Here is an 18,539-nt window from a genome sequence, read left to right as displayed (position 1 = left end):
TGGCTAGCCCTGGATTAAAACTTGTTCCAAGAAGCCCCGGAACAGCATACGGGAAAGGAGAGGGGATTGTTCTGTCCGGCAAGCCATGCAAAATTGTCTTATGGCTTATTATTAATCATTCTAAACAGTCCTCACTTTCTCTTGCAGACTGTTATCTTCTTTCCTTTCCTCTTCCTTCCCACCACAGTCTCGTGGATAATCAGTGGGGACATCAGTTGTTTTTCCCATTTCCCCTAATTTAACATAGAGTATTTTAAAGCTTTCTGTCCATATTTTTTCAATCCTTCCTGCCCCTCCTGCAGATCTCAAGCACAGTCTTTTATCTGCCCTTCCCTTGAAAAGCATGATGTAATTGAGAATCTGCTGTCCCTCAGCAGAAAGTACAAAAGGCATATTCAAGCACTGTGCACTGGTTTGATACAGCTGAGTTTGGGGAAATCTGTCTTCTTGTCTGGTCTAAAAACGTTATCGTTCTAAATTCCTCCTCGCCCAGAACTTCTGCCCAGCTGTATCTGCCTCTGTCAAATTTCCTGTTGTCTTCCCTTGTGGAAATGCTCCCATCATCCTGGCCCATTCATCATTCAGAAGAACAAATTAACAGCCTTCCTGAGTCAACCCAGCCTCCTGCAACAGAGATTTGTTGGGGTTGCTTGCTGAGGACGTATATGATCACACAGAGCAGTAATGGAGAGCTTGCAGCTACAGTCTCTCACTTCCTGCTTTGGGTTGTTGGTCTGTCCTCAGACAAGTGACTGGCAATCACTGATCTCTCTTGTGCTGCCAGGTTCCTCTCCACTCCCGTTAAATTGCTATTGAAATAGGAAGTTGAAGTTTATACAAATGATGAATTGTGGCACTTCTGTGCTAATTCCAACCTATTGTTCCTTTGTTCTACTATTATGTGAACTAGTTGTTGTTATGATGTAACTAACTAGCAACTAGGGACGCGGGTGGTGCTGTGGTCTAAACCACAGAGCCTAGGACTTGCCGATCAGAAGGTCGCCGGTTCGAATCCCCGCAATGGAGTGAGCTCCCATTGTTTGGTCCCTGCTCCTGCCAACCTAGCAGTTTGAAAGCACGTCAAGTGCAAGTAGATAAATAGGTACTGCTCCGGCGGGAAGGTAAATGGCGTTTCCATGCACTGCTCTGGTTCGTCAGAAGCAGCTTAGTCATGCTGGCCACATGACCCAGAAGCTGTATGCCAGCTCCTTTGGCCAGTAAAGCCAGATGAGCGCTGCAACCCCAGAGTCATCCGCAATTGGACCTAACAGTCTGGGGTCCCTTTACCTAACTAGCAACTACTGGTGATATGTTCATTTTCTGCTTGCAAGCTGCCCATGGGAATCTGGTTGAGAACAGGATGCTAGACAAGATGGGGCTTTGGTCTAATCCAGCAGGGCCTACTTATGACTTCCCATCTTCTTCCAACATTTTCATGATCTTGCAGATCTCTAGCATATTTCCCCCCTCTATGTTTCTTCTCTAGTGGCTGCTTAGCTCCCCGACAAGCCTTCCACATTGCCTTACTCAGTCTTTTCCCTCATAGGCCTTGTCTTGCATTTTTTAAGGTTCAGCATATTTTTCACTATGGCTTATTATTATTATCTATTAAGCTGGACAAAGTGCCACAGGAAAATAATAGTTCTTGTCTTGCAGATCGTGACATCTGCATCGACTGATCTCCAGGATTACACCTATTACTTTGTTCCAGCGCCGTGGTTATCTGTGAAGCTTCTAAGGCTGCTGCAGTGCTACCCACCCCCAGGTGAAGTAATTGCAATCACTCCGCTTTCACACTCTGCTTACACAGGAGAGAAGCCATTTGCACTAAAACAGCACATGTTTGCAGAAAGAGGGGGGTTCAAATAATGAACCCCACTGCTAAGTCTGCTGCAGGCATAATATTCCCATTATTTCTAACTATGGTTTCAATCTAATTATCTAATTATGTTGAAACCATGAGCAAATGTTCTGGCAACACCATAAGCAAATCAAACTTGATAACTGAATAACCCATTTAGTGGTCTTTGGTTTAATTTTTGGTACTTGGCTCTTATATATCAGTGATTCCGCAAGGATAAACAACTAACTTTGCAGAACCAAAATGCTGGTGCCATATGCAGCTTTCTGAAAATGGAGAAACAATGCCATCTAATGGGCATTTAATGGTTTGATAGTAAAGGCTGTCAAAATTGCCTGGTGATCTTGCCCTAACCATTCTATTTCTCCCAGAAGATCCTTCAGCACGAGGTCGTCTCACTGAGTGTCTGGAAACTATTCTTAACAAAGCTCAAGAACCTCCAAAATCCAAGAAAGTACAGCATTCAAATGCGAAGAATGCAGTGCTATTTGAAGCAATTAGTTTAATTATCCACCATGATAGGTAAGTTTGGCATTCATAATGCATGGCTGGCAGTAACAGTTTGAGATATGAGCATCAATTCTATTGTCCTAAATGTGTGGTTTCTGAAAAAGTACACACTAATTTTGTATTCTTCTTTTCTCTGAAAGAGAGTACAATATGTACTTTTTCCACAGTCATTCTAGCAAATGTCTGAGCAGCTCCGGAGTGAAAAACAATTATGGGAGTAGTGTTTGTTCTGGAGTTTAGCATTACCCATGTGTTGTAAGTTTGTAACCTTGCTACATGTACTACTGAAGTCCTTCCTCACCTTAAAACCATTAAAAAACTTACGACTGAGTGTTGCTTGGCCCAACTCAACAGGATACTGACAGGACCCAGTCAATGTCCCATGCATTTCCTAACAGTGGATTGTGTGGTACATGCACATTGGGGTGGAAGGAGAGACTTCACCCCCCAGTAATCCCCACCTTCCCACATGCGATGCACCACACTGTTTCTTACCTCTTTTAAAAATGAAAAAAAAACACCCTTTAAAAAAAGGCTATGTTTCATTTTAGTCTCTTTCACTTGAGAGCACATAAATCTTTGAAATTGGATAAGTACGGTATATATACCGTATATAAACCTCCTTGCTGCCACTGGAATAGCACAACTGAGAACATTGTTTTATAAGCTGCTACAAGCATGTGTTTTATATTCTTGGCTAAAATCTATGGTATGCACTATACAACCTATTCCCCCTTGCAGACTATTACTCGTATAGTTTGGCTTTATTCCTCTGTTAGTGGGGAGAGGTTGCTTCCTATGCTGCTGTAGGTAACATACGATGCGAGATGGGCTGATGTTACTATTTCAACCAAAGGCTGAAATCCCTCGATGCAGTAACAGTATTGTTGGCCCCTCCCACATCGTTGCATCAATTATGCATTTCAGGAGCTGTGTGAGAGGTCACTGTGCCTTCCTTCTATTATAAGAACTGTACCTGTGGCCACCATTGTGTTATCAGGACATGGCAGGATCCCAGACTCTGCAAAGCTCCTGATAAGCTTCCAGCTTTTAAAATAGAATTTTAATTACTCAAAATAGAATTTAATTACTTCCTGCAATATGTAGCTGTGCTGCTACTAACCCTCCAAAAGGTATTAGCTGCAGTTTTGAAGCTCCTGTAGTGAAGGTACCTCTTGGTACCTAACTCTTATTAATGTTTTCCTCGATGCACTTTCCTCACCCAAATTCTGTCTTTTCTTTTCTTTTTTTACCTTTTCCACACACTCCCTTCTGCCTAGTGAGCCAAACCTGCTTGTTCGTGCCTGTAATCAGTTAGGCCAGTTCTTGCAGCACCGGGAAACTAATCTTCGATACCTAGCACTGGAAAGCATGTGCACGCTTGCCAGCTCTGAGTTTTCACACGAGGCCGTGAAAACGCACATAGAAACAGTTATCAATGCACTGAAGGTAACTATTGGATCTGTGTATTAACCTGAAATTTGGACTTGATTAAAAAAAAAAAACCATGTATCTGTGTGGGCTTGCTGCTTTGCATTCCAAGAGCAGCAACTTCTCCAGTTTTATTCATGCAATAAAAAAATATGTGGAGTGGTCTCTTCCTTGGAAGCTCTTTAAAACATAATGAATGGTAAAGAGAGGATTCACATCCATCAGTGGGCCTGTGCTTGAACTGCAGCCTGAATCTGGGATTTAACATGTTGAACAAGGGAGTGTTGGTTGGAAGGACAAAGGGCAATTGAGGGGAATGGTGATGCCTCTGAGGATGCTGGAGGTGAGGAGGATACCAGAGCAAAGCACCTAGCTGAAGAGAGAGCACGGATTAAGGTTTCTACTGGAGGATGCTTAGTTTTCTTTCTCTGTCCCCCCCACCCCCCAAATGAGTGACTATTGCCATGCAGCTAGAGCTGGACTTGGCTTTAACCTAACCCTAACCCTAACCTCTTGCCCTTGCCACTAAAATTCATGTACAGCAAACCTGGGAGGCGACCACTGTCCCACAGGGAAGAGAACCAATAGAGTAGTTGGTGGCCCTCACCACTACCTGCTTTATCTGGATCCTTGTTTTTTTCTGACCCGTTCCTTCCTGCAGTTCATGGTGCCATTGGGCGCATCAGCGGCACCCCAGTCTAGTCTGAATACTTTCTGGTCAAATTATAAAGCAGGGGCCACAACCTTTTTTGGGGGGTCCATGGCATCATTTAGACTTTTGAGCGAGTGCCACCCACTTTGCTCACTTATTGTCTCTCTCCCCCAGATTATCTCCTCCCCATGAGTACGAAAGTGTCCGTGCGTGCACTTTTTTTGCTTTTCCAAGGGATCTGGGTAAAAGTTGGATCCTGTAGAATTCATCTGAACCATAAAAAGCATATAGAGCTGGAAGAGGAAGTAGGGTAGAGTGTCAACACTTCTGCTTTCTTCCCTTAGATCTTGGCACCCACCTTCTGACAAATATGTGACAAGCCACTCTCTTGCACTTCATGACCAATGGGGCTCAGAGGCTTTGTGGGCACCAGGGAGAGACCCCGGAGGGACCCTAGATTGAGCTACTACTAGCCATTGCCCCAGGGGGGGAGAACATGTAGCCTTCCGTATGTTGCTGAACTAGAAACTCCCATGAGACCCAGCCAGCATTTGGGAGACCTCAATCTCCCCAACTCTGCATTACTGCTACTTTTCTTGCATAGTTTGTTGGCCCCCTACTGAGGAGTCTTGTGTGGATGCAGCCATGGGTGGGAGGGAATGTCTTGGTGTCATTCATTACATGATTATCCTTCCCTTGATCCAGGACTCTTAATTGGTAATATTTAATAAATAATAATTCCACTTAAAACTATTTTCCTGGCTTTGACCCAAATTGGGATGAAGCCAAGTATCTTGTTTCTTGTTATAAATGCTGTTTAGGATTATTGACTTCAAAACAAATGCTGTCTGGTACTGATTCTAGGTGCAATTCAGGCGCTAGTATCTGTAGCGTGGGCACTGTGATAGTCTGCTTAAAAATTTGAACATGTCTTAATTGTTGTTTCCCCAAATCTCTCCCTTTGTGTTGATCTTTTATCATTGTGATGTCCTTTGCAGACAGAGAGGGATGTGAGTGTGCGACAAAGAGCGGTGGATCTCCTGTATGCCATGTGTGACCGAAGCAATGCCCAGCAAATTGTTGCTGAAATGCTGAATTACCTGGAAACGGCTGATTATTCTATTAGAGAAGAAATTGTAAGTAGTAGTAGTAGTAGTAGTAATAATAATAATAAATAATAATCTGAGCTGTTGAGTGCTTCTATAAATTTAGAGCTGCAAGATGACATCAACTTTTGTAAAGCTAAACATAGCATCTGACCATTTCAATGTGACTACTATGTACAAATGCTAATTCCAGTAGCTGGTCACCTCTGTGCTGACTTCTAGAGGAGTAGCCATAATAAATTTATTTTAAGGTGCCACAGGTGACACTCTTTTGGTTGCTGTTTAAAGTATTTGGCATAATTTCTTGCATTGGGTTTATTAAACTGTATATGTTCAGTCTAATCACAGTAAAATGTGCTTTGCTTTTACTTCAGTTGATCCTAAAATATATTGTATCTTGATCACCCTTTTATATTTGTTTAAGGTATTAATCTATATTGGATACACTGTACTAAAGAGGGTATTTCTACTAACTGGATGAAATGAGAGAACAGTGCTGCATTTAGTTTCCCTTTCTCCCCCCCCCCCTGAATGGATAGATGTTAAATGCTGTAGAAATTCATTGTCTGAATGAAGTTACTTCATGAGTGGGTGTTGTGGGTGTTTGCTCAGGTGCTGAAGGTTGCAATTTTAGCTGAGAAATACGCAGTGGACTACACCTGGTACGTGGACACCATCTTGAATTTGATTCGAATCGCTGGAGACTATGTCAGTGAAGAGGTGTGGTACAGAGTCATCCAGATTGTAATTAACAGAGATGATGTGCAGGGATATGCAGCAAAGACAGTCTTTGAGGTAAGACGTAATTATTGTTTGGAAGCCTTTTTCTTCCAGCATCTCACTTCACTGTAAACTAGTAATGAAAGCCAAGTGGTAAGGAATAATTCTGGTCCAGGTGGGTGTTTGACTTCTTTCATCATTCCCCTTTGCTGGCATTTTCTGCTTATGCTCTTTTCTTACTTGCTTCTGACACTTCTGTAACTTTGCCGTGTCCGTTCCCTTAATTTCATTTTTAGCAATGGACCCACAGGGTATGATTTTTTTCTTTGTACTAATGGTGTATTACTTACATGGAGAAATCCTTGTCTCAATGAAAATAGACATGAAGCTAGACTAAAGTTTGAATTGGGAAATTTTTTTGAGGCACTGTGAGGGGGGATATAATTGTTTCATGTGAAAATTTGTGTAAACCGCACTCCATGGTGGATGAGGCAGCGGTTGCCTAGAATGAGGAAGAATGAATGATGGGTGATGATGCCAGGGGACCAATAAACTTTGATAAACTCTCTTGTGAATGCCACAGTTAATTACACAATTATTCATAGCTGCCAAGTTATCCCTTTTTTTAAGGGATTTTCCCTTATGCTGAATAGGCTTCCTCGCGAGAAAAGGGAAAACTTGGCAGCTATGCAATTATTACTGCCTGAATTTCCCTGCATTTTATTTCTCTCTAACCTCACTGTTAACTACTCTTTTCTTCTTCTTCTTCTTCTTCTTCTTCTTCTTCTTCTTCTTCTTCTTCTTCTTCTTCTTCTTCTTCTTCTTCTCTCTTATATATGCCTTTCAGGATAACACTTAATGCATCTGATGAAGTGGTCTGCAGCCCACAAAAGCTTATATGCCACAATAATTTTGTTAGTTTTTAAAGGTGCCACAAGACTCTTCGTTATTTGTAATGTTGCAGCTGGTGCTTTTTCTACATTGCCCAAAGATGCTTAGACTGAAATAGTTTTATTAAAAATGAAATTTAGAAAGACTGCAATGCTCCACCTCTGAATCTTAAGAAATTATTATTGGCTAGCGATGCAAATAACTGTTTTCTATAAACACCTCAATAGTTTGAAGTAGCAGTTGGCCAAAGTGTTGTAGGTATAACAACACCCTGTGCTGAGTTGGTAATATTATGGGGCACTGTTATGGTGGAAGGTCAAGAACTGGTGCCTGTCTTCCTACTGGGTTGAAGTGACCTTTGCACTTGGGTGACTGCTGTCACATAGGCATTCTCTATCCAGGTTGGCTAATAATCTTCTTTTAGGGCTCTGGGTAGCTGGCCCTCTTTCCTTGTTATGTTCCACTGCTGTCAAGAGTGCATTGCCATATGCATCCCAGTGCCGCCACCCCTCTCAAAGGCCAGGTTGGCACTTTCTTTCTTCTTGTCAAGATTAACTAGTTGTCTTGCTCGATTCGTGTACTTGGAACTGATCCTCGCTCTGCAGGCTTCTGATAAGACCTCTCTGTTTTGAGCAGCTTTCTGCACAAATTGCGCTACTCCCTGACACAATGAGATAAACTTGCCTTGCTGCTAAGAGCTAATCTTCCATCTGTTCCTCTAATCTGTTGTGTTGTGATAGCATGAGCAAAAAATGTTTTGAGCGTGAAAAAGTTATTTGCCATTAATTCTTATTTCTCTTAGGGTAGCCTTATAGTGTTGGCTTTGGAGGAGAGAAGAACTTGGCCATGCCAGGATAATAATAATAATAATAATAATTTAAAAATGCATTATATCCTGCTCTGCTGTGATTTGTTTGTTTCAAAAGCTTCTCTGAGAGCTTTGACTGACCAATACCTAACAAGCACTTTTTAAGGATTCATGTATTATGCTAACTTTTGGAACCCCTTTTTTAAAAATGGGATCTCTTCTCTTCCCACCTCCCCTTGCAAATATCTCCTTGTGGGCCTGTTTCTTTTATATCTCTCTCTTAAAATATATTACTATTTTTAATTAAAGCTGTTAATTCCTTTTGTGATTTCTGGTCAAAAAGCAGGATATGCATCTAAGAACGACAACTTTTCCAATACATTGGGCAGGAGTAAAAAGGAGGGCAACTAGTAAAGAGCTTTTCCTCATTCCATTGTGTTTTTACTGCTAGCAGTCCATACCACAGAATAGAACAGAACATTCTTCCCAGAGCGGCAGAAGTTACTTTCATGTTTAAAGTGTTGTTGCAGAGTGCAGAAGAGAGAGGGAGGACTGCAAACTCTTTTCTCCAGTTCAAGCATATCTTCCCCACATATAGCACAGTACAGTGGAACCTCGGTTTATGAACACCTCTGTTTATGAATTTTCGGTTTACGAACGCCGCGGACCCATCTGGAACGGATTAATTCACTTTCCATATTTCCATTACTTTCAGTGGGAAAGTTCGCTTCAGTTTATGAATGCTTCAGTTTATGAACAGACTTCCAGAACCAATTGTGTTCATAAACCGAGGTACCACTGTATGCTCCAAATAATGCCAGTCATTTAGTATCAGTTTGGAAGAGATCAGTAGGTCATTGGATTCAGACTCATAACGTCTTGCCACCCTGCTCTCCATGTGTGAGTCCAGTTTGCCCCTTCACCTGTGCTGTATGCGCAATGCTGGACCAATACTCAAATGAAAACCAAGCTGCATGCCAAGGGACCCCAGACCTTCAATCGCTAGCCAATCCCAGATTTTAAGGAAACTCCTTCCAACCCAGTAGAGATCAGGCAGGCCTCATCTCTCCCAGTGGGTAATCTTGCTATAATCAATATCATGTTTCTAGTTGTGACAGTCACTGATGCCCTGGAAGAAAGGGAGAAACCTTAGACACTACCGTGAGGCATCCAAATAAACACTAAAAAAAATCCTGAATCTTCATCAGCGCTAATGTTTTAGGTGCATGCCTTTACTGAGTCTAGCAACTGTATGATGGGCTTCAAATGTCTTCAACAGGCGCTTCAAGCACCGGCTTGCCATGAAAACCTGGTCAAAGTAGGTGGCTACATCTTGGGAGAGTTTGGAAATCTGATTGCTGGGGATCCAAGATCTAGGTAAAAACACTCTCTTGAACCTGGGGGTGGCAACAAGGAATTAATAACTATGGCATAATAACTATGCACCCAATTTTAAGATGGTCTATCTACAATGATAATGTGTGATCTTTCTGTCATGCTATGCCAGCATAGTCACTTGCTCCAGAGCTTTTGGCTCTGCCCCTCCTAACTAGGTTCCTCTCCTTCAAGATGGAGTGGGGGGGCCCTGGAGTCAGGAGTCTCTGATACCCCATTTTTGTCTGACATGGCCCATGGAGAATTTATTAGGATAGCGCTAAATGTGTGCAGAAAGTCATGCGGCTATGAGGAGAGAAAGCCATCCTTTGTGTTTAAAGTAACAATTCTGTAAACTGGTGGATGAAATAGGATTCTGAGATCATGGCAAGAGAAATTTAATTACTTAAGTACACTGGTATCTTGGTTCTCGAACTTAATCCGTTCCGGGAGTCCGTTTGATTCCTGAAATGGTTTGAAAACCAAGGCATGGCTTCTGATTGGCTACAGGAGCTTCCTGCACTCAACTGGAAGCCACAGAAGCTGTGTTGGACGTTCAGCTTCCAAAAAACATTTGCAAACCGGAGCACTCACTTCCGGGTTTGCTGCGTTTAGGAGCCAAGCTGTTCAAGTACCAAGGTACCACTGTATTAAAACTGCACACTGAAGTTCTGAATTCCTTCCATTTCTCACTGCTCCCCCCTACCCCATTTTCATTTTCAAACACATCATTGTCAACTTGCAGTTTTAATCGTGGCTTTGTTCTTGTTCCTTTTTCCTCCCCTCCCCTCCAGCCCTTTGATCCAGTTCAACCTGCTGCACTCTAAGTTCCACCTATGCAGTGTCCCAACCAGAGCGCTGCTGCTGTCTACGTACATAAAATTTGTGAATTTATTTCCTGAGATAAAAACAACTATTCAGGATGTGCTGCGCAGTGATAGCCAACTGAAAAATGCTGATGTTGAGCTGCAGCAAAGAGCCGTTGAGTACTTGAGACTCAGTACAATTGCAAGTACTGACATCTTGGTATGTATTCACAAGAATGTGAAGTTAATTCTTGGCAGCTGTGTCCAGAAATATCCCCCCCTTTTTTTTACACCAGCGATAACTGTGATTGGTGGGGGTTTTTTGGGTGGGGTGAGGGGGGGTCGTTAATTGACTGTAACAAATGGGATGATGTAACATATACCATGTGGGCGGGTTATACTTTAAGACGGAGGTTGGGAAATGTGATCCTCCATGTTGGACTCCTGCTAGCCCAGCTAACATGGCCAATGATCAAAAATGATGGGAATTATAGACTAGCGACAGCAGGAGGGCCAGAGATTCTCCATTCCTCCTTTAAGAAATCACAGTGTTTTTCCTACCTCTTCCAAGTATACATGCTCTGGTCTCTTATGGCTTGTTTTCCCTATAAGGCAACGGTGCTGGAAGAAATGCCCCCATTTCCAGAGAGAGAGTCCTCCATTCTGGCTAAGCTCAAGAAGAAAAAGGGCCCCAACACAGTGACTGACTTGGAAGAGACAAAGAAAGAGAGGAACTCTGATGTGAATGGGAGCACAGAAGCTACTCTTGTAAATGCCAGCACTGTGGTAGGTTGGTTTCAGCAGTGTAAGATACCAGTTCTTGAAGTCAGGTTGATTATACGGGAAATGGAGTGTCTGTCCATGCATATAACCCTAGTGGAGAGGTCTGCTTCCAGACCTTAACTATACTGGCATCCTAGCAACAAGGAAAAGCAAGTTTGGATATACTTCAAAATCTCCTTGATTTGCAGTCAAATTAATTTGTTTTATGAATGGCTGGCTTAGATGTTTTCTCAGTCATTTTTGTATACATTTTGACCATGTCATGCCATGCCACTGGGCCAGTTTTTTGTATTGAGATCTAACCCCAGAACAACTTGGGTCCAGGTTACCTTGTGACTGCCTAGGCCTGTATATCTTAGCTCAATCACTGAGATCATCTGGAAGATCACCGTTAGTTGTCCCTTGTGTTTTGTAAGCCCTATTGACTTTAACTAGAAGTCAGACAGGCTTCCAGTCCCATGCTGTGGAATATTCTTCCAGCAGAAATACAACAGGTAGCCTCACTGCTAACCTCTAGGTGTCTCTTGAGGACTTATTTGTGTCGACAGGCCTGTTCCGTGGTTTAAGCTTTTCAGATGAGTGGGCCATTTTTATTATCAATTTTTATTTTTTTTAAGTGGTATTTGATGTATATTTGTGTAAACCTTGTTGTATACCACCCTGAGATTTTATATAAGAGGGTGGTCTATAAATATTTTTATAAATATAAATATTATACGTACACTGGGTCTTATTCCCAGTCTAACAATGAGCCCATGTTGATTTAATGGAGTGACACTGGCCTACTCTTGATGAGGTGGCTTCCAGTCACAGGTACTCCTGTTAATCTCTTTGGGGCTAAAAATCAAAATGTATGAAGCCTGTGAGTTTACTCCTGAGAGGAAAAGTATACTGAGAATCCAGGGGTGGGTTGTGAGAGACACAGCAACATGCCAGACCTCTCTTCTTAATGACTTCATTTACAACCTCCTCAGCAAGTTCCTTTCCCCTTTAGATCTTACACTTGTGATAACTGCTTGTCTGCTCACGTTTTCATGCCATGATACTGTTCAAATTGATTTGCCGTCTCCTTTTCTGATAACGTTAAATGCTTTGTGGGTCAAGGAACAGGATGTTATTGCTAAATCAAATTAATGTGATGAACGATAGTTTTCTTAATGAATGAACTTCACGTTGGATGGGGGAAGTGAGCTGGGGACTTGGCCCGCTTTGTATCTTGTCAGCAGACATGCTTTAATCACAGAACTTTCCTGTTGTCTCTTACAGTCTACTCCATCTCCTTCAGCAGACCTTTTAGGACTTGGCACAGCCCCCACAGCAAACTCCGTTCCAGCCCCAGCATCTAGTGGCAGTTTGTTGGTAGATGTGTTTTCAGACACCTCTGCGGCTCCTGCATCTCTTGCTCCAGGTTCTGAAGATAACTTTGCAAGGTACATAATAAATCAAAGCCTCATAGGAGTGGTGGGAAGTTCCCCCTTTCTCTTTCCCAGCTACTACCAAGTTCCCTTCTTGCATGTTTCACTGAGAGAGCAACAAAGGTTGGCAAGTCCTCTTAACTCATGTACGACACTATTTGCCTTGCTAGGATTGGCCACACTTTTTATTTTGGGGGAAGACATCTTATTCATCACATAGTAGTCTGGGCACTGGATGTCACTTTACCTGTAAATCTTAAATATCTCTTCCATATAACTGGAAAGCATTTTTCTCTTCGTGGCTGAATTCTCTTGATTGTAGAATTGGATAGGGCTGCAAACAGATAAAATTTCATGGAGGGCCAGACCTAGCCCACCAGCCACAAGTTGACCACTTTTCCTTTAGGGTAAGTGCATGCATGGCAATGAGAATAATCATAATGGTATTAATTGAATTTCTGGTTAATAGTAATAGATAATAATAAAAGGATGAATACAATCAATATATTTTGATGTGAGAACAGCAGTATTTTGCTCTAGTTTGGTAGTTTCTCCTATTGCATGTTTTAAAAAAACAACAACTAATGACATTCCTTCTCTGTCCGTTAAATCAAGAACTGGTAGCTTTATGAAACATCACTGGTCAGGTCTCTTGATTCAACAAGTGTCCACTTGCAGTTTTGCACTTGCCAGCCCCTTCACATCAAGTTCTTAGTGAAATGCTGCAGTGTTGCAGCCGGAGTTGCCTTTATTTATTTTAAACATTTAAACCATTGTCTTAAAAGGCAGTGTAGAAAAACTTGAAAAAGCTTGAAGAGAAATGTCAAGCTCTGCCCATATCTCAGAAGAATGCTGCAAAGTTGTAACATAGTGGACAATCTTGAGCAAAGCCATTTCAGGAACGGGGGTATTTGAAAAGAGTACATAAATGCCATCAAGGGGGCAAATTCTCTCAAATTGTTACTTGAGTTTCTTTGTGCTCAATAATTCAGGATTTTGTGTGCAACCGAATTTTAGATTTAGTGTATCGATCGACCGGAATCCCAACATTGGTTGAATGGACTTCCACTTCTGCAGCAGGACTTCAACCTTCCCATTGCACTAGACTAGCAGTAGCACAGGCATGTTCAGCTTGTGCCCAAACATTGTTGGTTACAACCCACTGAGTCTTTCTTATAAGCTATTGAAAATGCTGCCCTTATGGTGCAGCCCTGTACCCACTTACCTGGGAGTAACAGCTAATAATAATAATACCCCACCCATCTGCCTGGGCTTCCCCAGCCACTCTGAGCAGCTCATAGCGTATTATTATTATTAATAATTATTTATACCCCGCCCATCTGGCTGGTTTTCCCCCGCCACTCTGGGCGGCTTCCAACAAATACCAAAATACATTAAAATATCACAGATTAAAAATTTCCCTAAACAGGGCTGCCTTTAGGTGTTTTCTAAATGTCAGGTAGTTGTTTATCTCCTTGACTTCTGATGGGAGGGTGTTCCACAGGGCGGGCGCCACTACCGAGAAGGCCCTCTGCCTGGTTCCCTGTAGCTTTGCTTCTCACAGTGAGGGAACCGCCAGAAGGCCCTCGGTGCTGGATGTGTTCAGTGTTATGTGGTCTCAGCGGCCGCTCCCAGTCACCAGTCTAGCTGCCGCATTCTGGATTAATTGCAGTTTCCGGGTCACCTTCAAAGGTAGCCCCATGTAGAGCGCATTGCAGTAGTCCAAGCGTATATCGTAACATACTAAAACATCAAACTTAAACAGGGCTGCCTTCAGATGTCTTCTAAAAGTCGGATAGTTGTTTATTTCCTTGACATCTGATGGGAGGGCATTCCACAGGGCGGGCGCCACTACCGAGAAGGCCCTCTGCCTGGTTCCCTTCAACCTCACTTCTTGCAGTGAGGGAACTGCCAGAAGGCCCTCGGAGCTGGACCTCAGTGTCTGGGCTGAAAGATGGGACTTGTTTTTCATTAATTATGTCTTAAGATAGTGCTGTTAATGGAGTTGGGAGGAGGGATTTTTCCTCCTCCCTAAGTTTTCATCTCCTTACTAACTAACCTCTCCCTTTCTGTGTGCTGCCTCTTCTCTTCTCTTGTCTTGTCTTCTCTTCTTTTCTTTCTGCTGCTTCACTTTAGTCCTGACCTATCTTCAAATGAGCAGGTGGTTTCTGAGGAACCAGCTGATGCTGTGCATGATGCTGATGAGCTTTTTCACACGTAAGCAATACTAAATCCTTGCAGGACTGGGCAACTAGTACAACTTCTGACTTTTTTTTTTTTAAAGCACATCATTTCAAATGATTTTACTTGTTCCTGCTTGTTCTGACCCGAGTATGATCTGCCTTGGAGCAGGCGTGATCAAAATGTGCATGTGAATCGTCACAGGGAGAACAACCTTTTTATCTTCTTATCCAGTTTTTAAATCTAATCCAGGAAGGTAACTGAAAAGTAGCAAGCTTTTTTTAGAGTGCAAGAAAGGCAATAGAATTGCTTGTAATGGAAGCTGGCGCCAATTGCTTTGGATCTGTTGCTGCTTTTGAAATGCATCAATGAACTCGGTAATTACAGATCAAATGTTTTCAAAGTTTACATGTTGCCTAATTGCAAAAGCTGTGGGTTGGTTCTACTTGATATTGTAGTCAAGTGGTGAACATGCAGGTATGAGGGAGTCCTCACACCACTATCTCTTTAAATACAATGCAGTCTTGTCATTTCTCACATCCTACACACACACACACACACACACACACACACACACACACACACACGTACACGTATTTGTGAATCGGGCCTATGATACTCTCTGGCAGTCAACATGCAGCATATTCTGGGGTAGAGCTCTGCCGTGTTCAAAGGAATCGAATATCATGGGTTTGGCTCTTACAGTGTGCTAGAATGTCTAGCCTTTCCTTCAGGAAAAACAGTGAAGTAAGAACCAAGGCTGTGCCTGGGTCCCAAACTCTTACTAAACTAAAGTAACGCAACTGCTGTTAATTCGTTGTGCAGATTGCAAAGCAGTATGCAAGGACTGTAGACTCATAGCATTCCCGTGAGCTAGGCTGTCAATCTTATTTTACAGAAGGAATATTGAGGCTGCATGTTTTGTCCAAGGTCACATAGTAGATCTCCAGACCCATAGCTAGTTTGTACTGTTTCTCCCATTGGTCTAACCCACATAATTTACCTAATAAATAAAATTCCAAAACATTTTTTTAAAAAATCATTTGCCTTGGGCAACCACAATTTGGCAACCACCATAATCTAAAGCTCTTCATAATGCATTGCTGTCTGTCTTCTGATTAATTGCGTTGGTAGGTAATTGATGTTTTAAGCCTGAGCTAATTAGTCTTAGCTGGGAGAGAAAACACCATGCCTACCCCAACTTGGCAATAGTTAATACTTAGAATGGCACCAAGCAAGTGATATGCCATTTAAATGTTTCTAAGATGCACTAGGGGATATTGTCATGTCTTTCAAACTTCAGTCTTTTGCTCCTACCAGTTGCCCAGTCCTCAAAGCATGGATGTTGTGGCTCCTTAACCCTTCCCCCCAATGTTTCTGTGATTGGGGCAGCTTGGAATAGTTGAGGAATAAAGCAAAATTTGCAAGGACTATTTGACCTACAGCTTACTTCTTGATTTTGATTCTATCTTGGTTCTTGCTTCTTCTTGACTTCTTCTAATACTCCCGGGTGCACAGATGTCTGTCTGCATCCTCTCTATCTAAAGCAGTTGGTAACAACATGTGATTTATCTAAAACACAATTCCTGTATTGTGCCTGCTCCTCTTTTTCTAGGTTTGTTTGCAAAAACAATGGAGTCTTATATGAGAATCAGTTGCTACAGATTGGTTTGAAATCTGAATTTCGGCAGAATTTGGGTAAGAACAACACAGGTTATGATAAACTGCATTCTACAGTATTACCTTAGGTCCTATTTTTGTAAGAAGTGTCATGTTTGGGCCACTAATGAAATATTGCTGGGCCTTTGTAAGAAAAGCCCTGCTTATTATAATTAATTCCTTTTCAAGCTTAAATGGCCTTGGGTGGTGGTTTAAATCAAATGCTCATCAGTGTTGCCTTGTTTCTTTCCAGGTCGGATGTTCATATTTTATGGTAACAAGACTTCAACACAATTTTTGAATTTTTCTCCAGCCCTAATCTGTTCTGATGAACTCCAGGCTGATATCCTTTTGTTACCTGATATCGCTAACAAGAGAAATAAATATTGTTCTTAAGCGCAGGAATCAGACTGTGTGCTGCAGGGACTCGAGTTCAGTAGGAAGAATTGGAGAACATTGGGCAGAAGTGTTCATTGCATTTCTTGGGGGACCACAATATAGAGAAAGGTGATTTAAGGATAACCATGTCAGGAAGGTAGACTGGTTCTGTGTTTGGCCTAGAAAAGAAAAGTGTGTCCCTTCTCTTTACTAGGCATTATGCAGGCAGAGTTCCTTGGTTTTAAATTATTTGTTTAAGTGACCATGTTTATGGAGCATGTGGCTGCCCCTCTAGTGTCAAGGGGTCCCCCAAAATGTTCTCACTCAAATGTTGTCAGGTTAGCTTGAGTATAGCTGTCATGCAAACCTGACTTTTTTTAGATTCTAAAATACCCGTACGTTATGATTATTTATATGAATGCATTTTGGGAAAAATATTAAATAGCTGCTGCAGGGGACCCTGAGCACCACGGGGAGTTGAGGAGATGGAGATAATGTTTCCTATCCGCTGCTGTGCTCCTGGCAAAATGCACCCCGCAAACTGTTGTTTGTGTCAGCGGACTTCCCTCTTGCTGCAAAGAGCAGGGTGCATGAGTAGGTGCATGCCTGATTTTTCCATCTGAAGAGGAGGTTAAAGAGAGACACCAATGCTGCTTTCAAATACCTGAAGGGCTGTTGCACCAAAGATTGAGCAGGCTTGCTTTCTGCTGCTCCGGAAAGCCGGTCTGGAACCAATGATTGGAAATGGCAGGGAAGCAGATTTTGGCTAAACCATTTAAAGAGAAACTTCCTAATGCCAAGAACTATGTATTCAACAGTGCAGAAGGCTTCCCTGGGAGGTGGCGGGATCTCCTCCTCTGGAGCTGTTTAAACAATGTCTTAATGGTCATCTGTCTGGGTCCTGAGATGCTGTGGTTGCATCCTGCAAGGAGCAGGGGGTTGGGCTTAGATGACTCCCAAGTCCCTTTCTACTCCACGAACCTATGAAAATGCACCCCTGCCACCCCCTGCAGTCCTGGTGCTGCTCAGGCTCCCCTGCGGCTGTTATTTATTTGCATTAACACACACACCCCAAATGCACTTAAATCACATTCTTGTAATCAATGTATTATGTTTTATTTTGGGTATTTGTGACTTTATGGCAGCACTTTCCCAATATTAAGTTAGCCAAATAGCCTGTTTCCTTAACCTGCCACGCCTGAATCTGCAGACGAAACCAGTTGACCCCACTGTGGAGGGAGGTGCTCAGGTGCAGCAGATCGTAAACATTGAGTGCATATCCGACTTCATGGAAGCACCAGCCCTAAATATTCAGTTCAGGTACAACTCTTAATTTGGGTCTATATGTGTTGGGTTTAAATAGGGACTGCCTTCTAAACAAATGAAACCAAATGATTTTGGGGTGGAGTTTTAATTCAACAGACACCTGTGTCTATAAGCTTTGAAGGCTTTTTTTTCTTAAAGCTGTGGCAACTGTTTCCTAATGCTCAAAGGTCCTCAAAGGTTTAAATCATTGCTGTTTGCATGTTTCAGATATGGAGGAACATTGCAAAATATTTCTGTGAAGCTTCCCATCACACTGAACAAATTTTTCCAGCCTACAGAAATGGCTGCTCAAGACTTCTTCCAGAGATGGAAGCAGCTAAGCAGGTAGGTTCAGATCCTGCACAGCCATTAATGGCACATGCTGTGTTGCTTTAGTCTGGTGGTGCCTGCCCATTAACCTGAGCCCTTCCAGGGGTGTAGAAAGGTGTAAATTATTTCATCAGTCAAGCTGATGTAGAAGAACATACTAATGTCTCTGCAGGATTGTACTGGAGAAGGACAAGTTCTGCATTTTTCCACAGCTAGCTGTGCACAATACATTTCTTTTATTTAATTTTTTGACCCTATTGTTCTTCATAAATAAATCCAAAGGAACAGACTGATGAATCAATATTTGGTTCATTGGCTGGCTGATGTCC

At 42.3% G+C, this 18,539-nt stretch overlaps 1 protein-coding gene across 5 annotated transcripts in view; it reads left to right on the top strand.

The window, feature by feature from the left end:
* Window positions 1-18,539, top strand: part of AP2A2 (adaptor related protein complex 2 subunit alpha 2) — a 61,702-nt gene that overhangs the window by 32,202 nt on the left and 10,961 nt on the right. Inside the window, exons 7-20 of one of the 5 annotated variants that reach the window (XM_035121816.2) lie at window positions 1,657-1,765; window positions 2,233-2,383; window positions 3,652-3,820; window positions 5,453-5,590; window positions 6,173-6,355; window positions 9,259-9,356; window positions 10,148-10,379; window positions 10,772-10,945; window positions 12,209-12,372; window positions 14,494-14,574; window positions 16,154-16,236; window positions 16,451-16,540; window positions 17,772-17,895; window positions 18,109-18,225. In XM_035121816.2, coding sequence (XP_034977707.1) covers window positions 1,657-1,765; window positions 2,233-2,383; window positions 3,652-3,820; window positions 5,453-5,590; window positions 6,173-6,355; window positions 9,259-9,356; window positions 10,148-10,379; window positions 10,772-10,945; window positions 12,209-12,372; window positions 14,494-14,574; window positions 16,154-16,236; window positions 16,451-16,540; window positions 17,772-17,895; window positions 18,109-18,225 — 1,913 coding nt within the window. Of the gene's footprint in view, window positions 1-1,656; window positions 1,766-2,232; window positions 2,384-3,651; window positions 3,821-5,452; window positions 5,591-6,172; window positions 6,356-9,258; window positions 9,357-10,147; window positions 10,380-10,771; window positions 10,946-12,208; window positions 12,373-14,493; window positions 14,575-16,153; window positions 16,237-16,450; window positions 17,634-17,771; window positions 17,896-18,108; window positions 18,226-18,539 lie in introns of those variants that run through there. The other 4 variants (XM_035121796.2, XM_035121805.2, XM_060276378.1 and 1 more) reach the window with 4 other exon arrangements.

The sequence above is a fragment of the Zootoca vivipara genome, chromosome 1, assembly GCF_963506605.1.
Source record: "Zootoca vivipara chromosome 1, rZooViv1.1, whole genome shotgun sequence".
Classification (NCBI taxonomy): Eukaryota; Metazoa; Chordata; class Lepidosauria; order Squamata; family Lacertidae; genus Zootoca; species Zootoca vivipara.
The sequence above is the reverse complement of the archived record's forward strand: the minus strand, read 5'-3'. Positions and strand labels throughout refer to the sequence as shown.